This window comes from Lathamus discolor, chromosome 12 (genome assembly GCF_037157495.1).
Source record: "Lathamus discolor isolate bLatDis1 chromosome 12, bLatDis1.hap1, whole genome shotgun sequence".
Lineage (NCBI taxonomy): Eukaryota > Metazoa > Chordata > Aves > Psittaciformes > Psittacidae > Lathamus > Lathamus discolor.
Genome location: NC_088895.1, coordinates 10,266,489 through 10,278,722, shown reverse-complemented (window position 1 = coordinate 10,278,722; position 12,234 = coordinate 10,266,489). Strand labels below are relative to the sequence as shown.

At 35.2% G+C, this 12,234-nt stretch overlaps 1 protein-coding gene across 7 annotated transcripts in view; it reads left to right on the top strand.

The window, feature by feature from the left end:
- GLT1D1 (glycosyltransferase 1 domain containing 1) overlaps positions 1-12,234 on the top strand; it is a 52,025-nt gene that overhangs the window by 12,806 nt on the left and 26,985 nt on the right. For all 7 annotated transcript variants that reach the window (XR_010615552.1, XM_065692542.1, XM_065692537.1 and 4 more), the window contains exons 4-6: positions 3,207-3,258; positions 6,603-6,639; positions 7,747-7,803. Coding sequence is in view for 6 of the 7 variants with exons in the window: in XM_065692542.1 (XP_065548614.1) it covers positions 3,207-3,258; positions 6,603-6,639; positions 7,747-7,803 (146 nt within the window). In the remaining variant the exon portion in view is untranslated. The remainder of the gene's footprint in view (positions 1-3,206; positions 3,259-6,602; positions 6,640-7,746; positions 7,804-12,234) is intronic.

The following is a 12,234-nucleotide window of genomic DNA, read 5'->3' as shown; positions in this document are numbered from 1 at the left end:
AACTGAGCTCTACATAAGCGAAGGGGTCCCTAAGTGTACAAGGTGAGATAAAATTTAAGCATCTGGAACATCTTATCAAAGCCAGTGGTACTGCTTGCATATTTACTTTAGGAGAACTTAAATACTTTGCTGAACAGTACTTGATCAGGGTACTATCTCTGTTCATTCTAGGTAAGACAGATAATTACAGTGGGTCGGATGCAGCAGTATGGATTTTAGTTCATGTTAGCAATGAGGAAATGCATACTGAATCTGCAGCAGGCTTGTATCTTGTAGTTTTACTTTTGCCAATAGCACTATATGTTCTAGCTGTTATTAGCTAGCTTAACACTGGCATAGATAGATGTGGTCTTCTGTCTATTGTGCCCTGTAAAATGTGGTAGGTAAACAGACTTTAAAGACAGCACTTAATCACGCTTATTAAGAAATCATTAGGGCATGTTCTTACGTCTTAGTGTGACTTGTAGTTGGAGAACAACTTAAGGACCCATTCATGACAAAGTTCATGTACTTGTTTGCTTTTGTTATCAGATAATCAGAAGTTACTCTTTAAACAGGTCTGAAGGAAGAGAAAAAAAGGTATCTAATGTGTCAGCTAAATTTCAGCACTGTGCAAAACAAAAAGTATATAAAACCAGAATCTCTGAGTGTCTATTTGATCCAGTTCTATGTTTAAAATATGGTCTGTCATAAGTATAACTAATATACCTGTGCAAAAACTGCTTTACTGAATATTTGGGGTTTTTTAATGATAATTAAGTTAGGAACTTGAAGTATAGCTTAGTAGCAGGGATTGCCCATGGTGTTTCAGAATACATTACTGCATCTTTATTCAGTTAGTAATACTTTCTCTGCTACAGGAAAAGTAATTCAGTTTTCTAGAACTTATTCTGATTGTATCTCTTACCCCGTATTATCACTAGTATTATTCATTGCATAGCTACTAAATGAAACATTGATTTTATTTTTTCCTTTATTGATTGCAGGGTTCTAAGCAGAAAGTATCCTGAATTGTAGATTACTTGTCCAGTACAATACACCATCACATTCCATAAAACAAAGTATTGAACATTGTCTAGCTTTATGAGTGTTTCATTTTTTAATCAAATTTCTCTAAATGGTAGTTGCACTCCTCTAGGGTAATTTTTTTTCTGTGGGACAGTTTTGTAGACTTAGGAGCAACAGAGTTTTTTCTGCTTGTTAATGCGGTGTATTGGAAGTGTAATTGCAAAAACTGGAAGAGGAGCATGTGCAACTTGACAAAACAAGCATTTGCAAAGGCTTTAATAACCTTAAAGCTGTCAAGTTGTATATATGAAATTCATTGTAATACCATAAAGCAGATACTACTAAACAAATGTGTAGGAATAAGGTCTGGAATAAGGGTTGTTTCAGTAAACCAAAGTAGGAGTTATAATTCAGCATTTATGTGACTTCTAATGAATGATTGTGATTTCGTGTTCCCAAATTATAATGTCTCCAATAGAAAAGCGTTGTTCTCGTTGTGACTCAGCAAGGTGCTTCATCTCTAGCCATTGAGGTGTCATAGGGTCAGCTCAGGACAGAAACATTATGTCTATGAAAAAGAAACACCAAATCAGAAGTGTAATATGTGATAACCTCTGTTTTATATTCAATATCTATAAAAATAGTGGGGGGAAAAAAAAAAGAAACTCTGCTAAGCAGGCATTTTATGTCTCATATGAAGGAGGCGTTCAAACATTTCTATTCCACAGTACTGATAGTCTTCAGAAATGGTCCCATTTGTGGTTCCAGTTAACACTAAAATTCCTTTTAAGAAAAGTCAAAGTATGTGTTTATATTTCATCACAACTTAAAAGCTACATTAAAGCCCAGCATGTTCTTAAGATCTCTTCTGAACAGGGATTCTTTATTAACTCTGACTCGATTAAAATATCTCATATGACTTCTTGGTATTAGACCAAGCTCCCATTAAGCATAACTTGTTTATCTAGATTGCTTAAAAATCTGACTTTTGTGGCTAAGGTCTCTCTGTGCTGAGAAACCCAAAAATAAAAACTGCTGCTTTTAAATATTGTCTGATGTAACTTTTCCATTATATGAAATGATAGTGTGCTACATCCATTTCATAAAGGGACATAAGTAGAAGTCCAGCTGAGCCATTATAAACAGCCATAAGAGAAAAAAATGGAGGTAAGTTTGGGAATTAAAATTCTGTTTTTGCTGCCAGATGACAACTCTCGTCATTAAGTTATTCAAGTATACTTTGGTTTGCTTGTTCATACATTGATGTTATCATTTGTATATTATTACAGAGGAGGAGTAGATGGTGTTAATATACTATTCTACAGTTCTTTCATTTAAAGGCCCTTCTCATATCAAAGAAGAGTCTTAAGGTGAGAACAGTCAGCTAGGTTAACGGTCTCTTTGCTTGAGATGATGACTGTGGTGACTAATTTCTGGACACTGAATTCTTCCCTATTTATTATAGAGGAATATCAGGCGTTTAACTCAGCACTGCAAATTTCGTCTGCACTGCAAGTGCATAACATTCAGAGCTACAGAGCTGAGTGTCCCAAGCCTGTGAGATTTTGGAGCTGAAGCCAAATCACTGAAGCCAAATCTTCTTTTTTAGTTTAATTAATTCTGGTGGTTTTCCTGAAGAATAACATTTTTTGTCTCTCAAATGTTTGTTACTCATTGACAGCTTTGACTACTTAGAACACTGGGGAAAGGTTTAAAAAAAACAATTCATCTACTCATTTGAATTAAACTCAGTTGCAGTGAGTTGCAAACAGTGGGGCTGGGTATTCTCAAACAACAATAATATGAAAGTAACTGGAGTTAAGATCCCTTCTTACCTAGCTTCCTTGTTGGGAAGAGGGCTACTGCAGTTTGTAATGCTGTAGTAACAAAATGCTAGCTCACTACTGCAGCTGTACATATTAATCAAATAAATGGGGGTATGTTCCCATTAAATGGGTTTTCGCTTACTTTAAGAAATCCTCACTTTAACTCCTCAAGAGCTCCAAGTTGGAAAGCCTGAAGAGATACTGTTTGTTTCACTGGTATTTTCTGGTAAAACAAATAGAAAGCCTGCTTTCTGTCATTCATCTATAATAATGCTCTTTGTTCTTACAAAGATTTTTTCTGAAGTACTTCCCTGGTTTTATGTTTAAACACTTTAAGCAGATGTTCCCTACTATTTTTGTCCATTTAACTAGGTTTGCAGTGGCTTTCACAGTGAAAATGAAGGAACTGGCAGCAGCAGAGTGGGTATGTTTACATGATGATGGTGATGCTTATAGTATTAGTAACTATGCATTCTCCTAAAATGTTTTCTAAATAATGCTAGAGAATTGCAATAATCTTCATATTCTTTATTCCTGTTTTTTCTTTCAGAGAAAGCATTTCATATTTGTGTAGTTCGACAGGTCAAATAGATCTGGCATTTAGAAGCTGTTTAGTATTTGAAAAGAGTATACAGCAGTTTAGGAAATGTTTCTAACATTTAAAACTAATCATTGCTGCTGTTATCGAGATTCTCCTGATGCCATCCATATGGATATATTGTTTCTTTTTGCATCATTTAATAAATTCTATGTTGCTAAAATTGCAGTAAACAGCTTTACTTACAAGAAAGAATTAGGAAGAATAATTTGAAAATACTTGTTTTGTCAAAACTGGAAATAGAATGAACTTTTAAAAGTGAAATCCAGAGGTAAAACTGAAGTTGTGCTAAGCCCAGCAATATGTGATATACAGCCCTGTTGACCAGGCCTTGAGGAATATGTAGCTCATAAATAGCAGTTAACTTTGTTGAAACTCATCTCTTCTTCTGAAGACTAAATGAAATACCCTGTGCTGAATGATATATGGGAAAAACACTGTATAAAATTATTTTCATCCAATAGTATAGTGGTTAAATACATATGGTAATGTTTTTGGAGGAGATAATTTAGCCAGGAAAGGAATGGGAGTAATAATGGTTTGTTCCGTTTTTCTTCATTTAGTAGGTACCATTACATCTGCTGTATTACAAGTCTACTTCAGAGATTCAGTGCAATTATTTTAGTATCTGATGCTCCTGTTTGAAAACAGACTGGGTCAACATTTTCACCCCTGCATGGTTAAGTTGATGGCAGACTTCCAGTGGAGAAAACTGAGACAAAGCCTTGAAGCAGACAGTGCTCAGTCCTGGTTTCTGAAGACCATAGTGTGAGGCTGCACTAGTGACCTGTGAAAAACTCCACACCAGGCAGCAGGGCTTGCTGATTTAGCTTGCTAGTCCTGGTGATTTTCTGTGCAAGGTTAGCTGTCTAACTAACTTCTTAGCTAAAAACTTGTACTGGATAATAGAAAACTTCACTGAGCACCAGATCCAGTGAAGGGCGAGCAGTAACTATTTGCCTGACAGTAAGGGCAACACGCTGGGATAAAAACAACAAAGCAGGACCACTCTCTTGCAGCTGCCACTAGTTGTTAGCTCCACTCACCTCATCTTACGAAACATCAGCTGAAGCTGAACAATAAATGCAAGAAGTACAAACTAACTGCTTGGTATCTCTTCAGTTCTGACTTGCATTATAATACAAACTCATTAATACACCCTTGCCTAAAAAAAAAAAAATCACTTGGAGTGGAGCTTGTACAACAGTTCAAATTAATTTTCAATACTTTGTTTCAGCATGAGTTGATTTTTATTTTATTTTTTTTTTTCAGTCTGTTTGCATTAGAAGGATACCTGAGCAGACATAGGATCTGGTATTTACATTACACATATAACTTAGTTTTAAAAATTGCTAACATTAACTTCATGATGGGTAAACATGAAAGGCTCAGGTTCTGTCATAGGTCTTACGCCAGAAAAAGACAAAGTAACAGAGTATGAGGAGGAAAAACAAACTTGGACTTCAAGATTACTTTGAACTCAGTACCTCAAATGTTTTTTAAGTGTTTTGATTGTTTTTTACCTAAACACCTTTTTGCTCTTGGCCTATTCTTGGTGTTTTGGAGAAGGTCTGTAGTAGACTGGGAATTGGAAGCAAGTCTGTCAAGTCCTAAACTGAAATACCAGCTGCTGATCTCTGTCTTAAATGCTGGAGTTTGTGTTGTTTTTCTTGCTGTTATCTTCATGTAAAGGGTGAAAGCAAATGCCACATGTTTACTTTTAAACAGTGACGAATAAGAATACAACTTTCCATACTGAGGTCACAGAATATTAACACTTCTTATATATTAACTCACACTGATGTGAACTGCATTATTCCTCTGATGTGTGGTTTATTTGTTAGATGGTCAATTAAGAATTCAAATTATGAACATGTAAGCAATTTCACTGGGTTCAAGGGCTGTATCTTCTGAACAAATTCTTTTCTATTACATTGGATAAATTATCTGTAATTATGAACTACATAATGCAGTATTTATAATGTTCTGTATTCCAGGTAAGTTTGAAATACTGTGAAAGACCTTGTGCTTACGGTCAGTGTTTTATTTCAGTAGTGTGAAACTGGTGCATAAGGATTGGAAGGTTCAATATAATTAAAAAAAAGTTAAGCAATAGCATTAATTGAAATTCTTACAAGAATATAGTTCAAAACTGAAATATACAAGGTTATACTGAGCAAATCTATTGGAGATTACACCAGTTGAGTAATACCTTCCTTAGCATACTCCTTTACAGGCATTGCAACCAGTGCTTTTTAGAGCAACTAGCACAAAGCTTTGCCCAAATACTGTGAGCTCAAAAAACCTCTGCTTGTTTGCTGGGGAGTGATGGCATTGGGTTTTTGGCTTTGGGTTTGTTGTGGTTTTTGTTGTTATATGTAGAATGTTCCCAAGAATACTTTGGTTTTGTGGAAAAAAATGAATTCCCAAATTCATGATTTGAGTTGTAGAAAGAGACTGAAATAGGAACTTGCTTTTTTAATCACCTAAATGAAATAACTACCTTAGTAGCACTTTAGGAGTAGCTTTGGGAGTTGTATGTAATTGCTTCTTTTAAAATAGCTATTTTAAAATAATTTCTTATGCAATTTTTGTTTGGGGATATTCTGCAATAACTACTACTGGACAGTTTTCCTGTGTGAGCAAGTCCACATATATTTGTCAGCAATTTCTGAAAAGGTTAGAGGTAAATGTGGTTTGTTTCATGCCTAATGTGTATAAAATTTTATTATGGATAAATGTAGACTGTGGTTTCAAAACCAGCTATAATTTTTCTCTCAAGATGTAACATTTTGGGGAAGTAGGGCTGTCCTGTAGTTGCAGATCTTTCTGTTCTAGGGCAATATTTTTATTTCCTATGCAATAAGCAGTTAATGATCTTGATGAAGGATACAGAGATAAATTAAAAATTTATCTTTTGCACAACTTCGTGATTGTGTTAATTGCAAAATTGATTCATTGACACTGTAAATATTCATTGTAAATGTAATTTGCATTGCTGACTATTGGCTTTTGGTGTCAAGTGTATCTCTCTAATTGTCTATTTTGATTTTTAATAGTCAAAAGAAAACCATAATGATGTGAATTGTGTTAGACCAGTTGGGGTCTTTTGAAGATTGATATTTTATGGTGAACTAAGTAAGTTACTTTTCTTCTCCTTCTCTTTAAAGCCAGATGCTAGGAAGAAAATATATGTCCAGACTCAAGGTGAGAGTTTTGAAATATTGACTAAGGCATTCAGTTTATTAGTTTATTTTTACACAAGAAATATTTTGCTGAAATGGGTATGGGATTTGAAGTGCTGATTCCACTGAAGTTGAGCTTTTTGCCATTTACATTAATTGGGGCAGTATTGCAGTCTCTTAGCCTAAATTTTCAGCTCTTTTAGTTCTTTTTAAAAAAAGCTTTCTCAAATTCCTCACAGTAGGAATCTGAAAGATAAGATAATATCTAAGGTAGCACCAAGCTTTCTTCAAAGTATATGGAAGTTTTGATGCAGTATGATTATTCTCTGAAACTAAATTCCTTTTAATGCTTTGAGTTCCCAGCATAATGATGCCCAACAAGTATCTTATCCAAAGTACTTGAGTAGTGTAGGGACACTCAACTCGGCATTTTAGATGTGATTGCTTAAGCTACAGCTCCTGATTGATCTACAGATTCCAAAGCTCATTCGGTATATTTAATTTTCAAAGAAAATAGAATTGTTTTCAGAACTATTATGTTGAAAAGCTCATTAGGAGGTCTGTTTAGTCCGTATTTAGTCTATATTTAAGCCCATTGGGAGGTAGTAGCTAAGATATTTAAAAAATAATCGTTTCATTAGTAAAATAATTGATCTTTGACGTGAGGCAAACCAAATAAATTAACATTCAGTTTAAATTAATATTTATGTAATTTTATATCATTTTAATTAGCTATCTTTGCCTTAAATTAAGGACTTGGGTCTCAGCTGACCTGTATCTCTTTTGGAATAATATGTCCCCTCAGATAATACTATCCCCCTATATAGATTTTAGAAGGCAAAATATTAGCAAGGTATAAGTGAGCTTAATTCCCTGGATTGCTAAAGAATTTCATGTGCTGTGTGATTGCGCAAAATTTTCAATTGAATTTTAGTCTGATGACTACAGAAGGATTGTGCAGGCAACCTGACCCTGTTGGGATGGGGAAAGTTTGAGATGAGAACAGCTGTGTATGGAATTCAGTGTGCTTGACAGAAATACTGTTTTCTCAGGGCAACACTTCAAGAGCCATAGTTCAGCCATCCAGGGACCAATTAAACATGTTGTGTTTCTCATTTTGTCTACACAGGAATTAAGACTACACCCAAGGAAACGTTTGACTGGTATAGATTTCTACAAAATGCAGGTAAAACTCACTTTTTTTCTGTGCTCATTATATTTATTCTCGGTAGATGTTAATGATGAAAGACATTTACAATGTGAAGGGCAACTGATTAGGTTGTAAAATAACTTAAGAAAAGTGAAAAAAATCTTCTGTTAGATTCAGGCAGAATATCAATAAGATTAGTCTGGTTAGTAAACTACACAGGCTGTCTCCACATTTCTGGTCTGAATAGCACCAAAAGATAAAATCATCATGACGTATGGGTCACTGTCTCTTAGAAAGTAAGTTAGACTGAAGCACCAACACCTCAGTGTGCTATGCTTTAAAGTTGTGTGATAGAAACTCTGGATGTCTTTTGCAGAAGAGCAGGTGAGGTGAAGAAGTGATGAAGAAGGGAAATACGTGTTGATGTTTTAATATATGGTCTTGACCTAGAGCCTGTTTCTATTTTCACCAAAGTAACAGCATGTAAGGGAGATGACCTAATTTAAAGACACCTGGTCTTGGCAATGCTTTAATCGTTCCAGCTGCCTTTTCCCCTTTTTTACTGTGGTAAAAATATTTCAATATTATATTCATCAATCTAATCTCTGATAGTACAGCTGTTCCCTCTGTTACGAATGAATCCTTACTTGTCAATTGCTTTATCACATAAGTAAATGTATGCCATTATTCAAAACTGGTGCCCAATTTTAAACTGAGCTTTGTGACATTATTTTGTTCTCAGTAAATCACGGCACACAAGCACAGCACCACTAAGATTAATAATTTTCTGAAGTGAAAAGATTTGTCACTTGCTAGCACAGCCTCAGTGTTGATTGGATCTCATGTCCAACCACTTCATGATTAAAATACCAGTCAACAGATTGAAGAGGGGGAAGCTCCCCCTAAAGTGCATTTCATCTAATGTATTAGAGACAGTATTTTGCCTAATGTGTACTAATGCAAAAGTGCAAAATAATTCATAATGTACACGAAAAGCAAACTAAAATGTGACTCTGACATCTGTGCCTGTTAAGTAATAACTTGAAAACTGGAATTAGATTTTTCAGTATTAATTTTTATGACTGTTTCATCTCATCAGTTTTGTCTCTATATCCATGTGGCAGCCTACAATTTCCACTTCTTTTAATATTGCCCAAGGAGGTAGGTTTTTTGGCTGTGCCAGTTAAGAGTCAGAGTAGATGACTCCTAATTGGAGTTTATAAGGATTTCCATTGAATTGCTTTTCTGGGTATTTGCAGTTTCAAAGTCTTAAAAATTCTCCTAAACTGGAGCAATCAGTAGAAAACCATCAAAAATAGAAGGCAGTTTTGCTCAGAAGAATATGATTTTGATAGTGTAGGCTTGCACAATGAAGTGCACTTGAAAAGATTCCTAGCTTTCATGCAGATAAAGCTGTCCAATCTCGTTCACCTTACGGCTTTTATGAGGTTTTTTTAAAGGCTTTTTTCATGAAGTTCTATTCCCTATTTAAAAGACATTTAATGACTTTTGTGGGAAATATTTAACCAGATAATTCTTGCCTCTATCTTTAGTGGTGTCCTTAAAAATTTTTCAAATTCAGGATTCCCAAAACTGAATGTAAAGAAACAGGACATGCCCTACAATGGAAATTATAATACATTTGAGGGATGAGTGTTAAACATCCTTGGTGATCAGACCATACATTGGCAGGTTATTCTTTAAAATAAAATAGGCTCTTCAGAATATTTCAAGACCTTCTTCATAGAACAGACTTCTTATGAATATTCTTTGTACTGGTTTATATGTTTTTTTAGTCATAGAACAGCCTTAACATCTGACTCATGTTAAATATAACCAGTACATAAATAGTCTCTTTAAGTCAGTGTAATGGCTTCAGAAAGAATTTAATGGTAAATTTAAGTGAATGGCAGACTACATCAAACACATTTCATTGTGGGAGGCTTCCCCCCACCTCCAGCCCCCAGATGTGAATGGTACTAAACCAAAAGCTAAGAAATGTCAGCTTTTTGGACATTTCATCTCATAGTTTGGGTTGCTAACGTAAATAGCAATAGCCTAACAGAAACAGAAGCAGTGCTGTGAAATGTTATGGGTGCAGTACAATCTTAGTACAAAAATCATGGAATTAGTATTTCTTCACAGTCTCAGTAGCAGACTTGGGAGTTGCACAGGTGATGTTTGTGTAGTGTGCATGTGCTAGCTTCTAGCTGCAGTATTTTTAGTGGCTGGCTGTTAAAACATTTATTGACTAAATCTACAAAAACAGTGTTTAAAGTTAATCTGCATTCTGATTCTGCATTCTGATTAACAGTCAGCTTCACAGTTTGTCCTATGAGGATGAGAGTCAAACCCAGAAGTTGAACCAAGTGCAGATATTTCAACACAGACTTCCAAGAAGACAATGTTTTCAGTATATTTAGTAACTCAGGCTGTTTAGGGTAGCGTTGCAGCCTGTGTCAGTCTGGAGTTCAGACCAGATGATCAAAATGTTTTTCTCTGACCTTGTAATACAGGAATCGGTAATACAACATGATCGGTTTTGTCAGCCATTTTAGATGCCTATTTAGACTTGAGAGAAACAATGAAAGTTCAGGCTTTTGCTGTAAATTGATTGACAAAAAATTACAAGACAGTCTAAGTAAACACTAAAACTGGGACTGATCTTCTCTAACAATTTAGCTTAGGGATTGAGCATAGCTACTTAAGATCACAGGCAGGCTTGATGTCATCATACTGTGATGAAAGGCTCCTTTTGATTTCAGTGGAATGTGGCTGAAGCTTGTGAGATGTAAAACCTAATAAACACTTGAGACATCATGTGATTAGAAGATGTAGATAGCTAATAACATCTATGCTAATGAACTGAGAAAGCTCTTTTACCCAACAGATAAGACTAAAAACTGGTTTCCTGGAAGGTGACATAGAATCACAGGATCAGATGCTTATTGCACTGTCAAATAAGACATGCAATATACTTCTGTAGTTTGATTTTTCTGCTCTCAGATAATATCTGCTTCCTAGCACGGCTGTTTTCAGAGCTTGAAAAGTTTACATAACCTATAATAATACAGACAGGGTTTTACTGAGGCGTTATGTTTTCCTAAAGCTATGCTGGAAATAAAGAACCACATAAGAAAAATTAAATAGTAAAGGTTTGTGCAGATATATAGTTGACCATAGAAATAATATCATAGCAGCACTAAGCTGTGTTCCCCAGCAGATCTGAAAGCATAGAGCATTTTTATTGTCTGATCTGTTAGAAGTAATGAGAAACAGGGGAGAAAAAGGATTTCTGGAGAATTTTGCAGTCTGATTTCTCTGCATTAGTAGCCTGCCCCTGGCAGTTAACAGAGTCACATAATTTTTGTTGTCTTCAGAAACATCTCAGCAATTCTAGCAGTTACTCACTGTTGAATGTGAATGGCAGGATAAACGCTTTGGGTACAGTTATTACATTCACTTCTCCTTAATTTCTACAAAACATATTACTTTGTAAAATAAAAGCTCAACTTCATAAAATGCTAATAAATGTTCAAGATCTGCAGGTGGCTAAGTGTATTTCTGAAATAAGACCTAATTAGGCTAATAGTTGTTGAAGTTCTGTGTCATTAGTAACTTCAGTTAAGGAAACCGTGTCAGACAAGCTGGAAAACTTGGCTGGTCTAGGCAGCTTGTTTCTAATAGTTGGCTTGTGAAAGAGAGACAAAGTCAAACTCTTGATGTCAAGAGACTTAAAGAGCCAGTGATGGTATTTCTGCTGTGTGTACGGAGATGAACGTGAAGCATAACTATGAATGGAAAGATTTAGAGTATAAAAAATACATGCCAGCTACTTCACCTCTCAGCAAGGTAATGCTTGGTATTTCTCACTTAGAGGCTTGCAGCTTTTCAGGAAGATTAAGGATTTGCAGTAATGTATTTATTTTTACTGTACAGTACCAAGGGGAGTGGAGTTAAATGAATTTACTCTTTCAGAATCTGGTGAGATAACATTTCTACTTATTCTTGCCTTTCCTAGAAAAACAATGTCCTTACTAATGTTGCAGAAATGATTTGGGGTTTTTCGTTACTTGTGCTCATGTTTTGCTATCCTGGCATCAAAGTACAGATTTTAATAAAGGCCAAAGTATAAGCTATCATAGTGTGTCATAATAGTAAAATAGTTGATGTGACGAACAGTTAAACAGTTTCAGAGAAGGAACAAACTGGGAGACAATGAAATCTTAAATAGCAAATTGCTTATTTCCAGTGTTGCATTATGAAAATGTTTACCACGTTTCACATACTCCATTCTCTCATTCTGTCCTGCAACTGAAGACCTCAGAACAGTTTACCAAAAGTTAAACCCAGTGCTGTTACTTCATGCTTGCAGATGATGGGTAAGTCTAGATGGATAAGTTTAGATTTGACAAACTTTTTCGAGGCCATGCCATGACTCAGTCATAGTCAGCAGGAGAACATGAA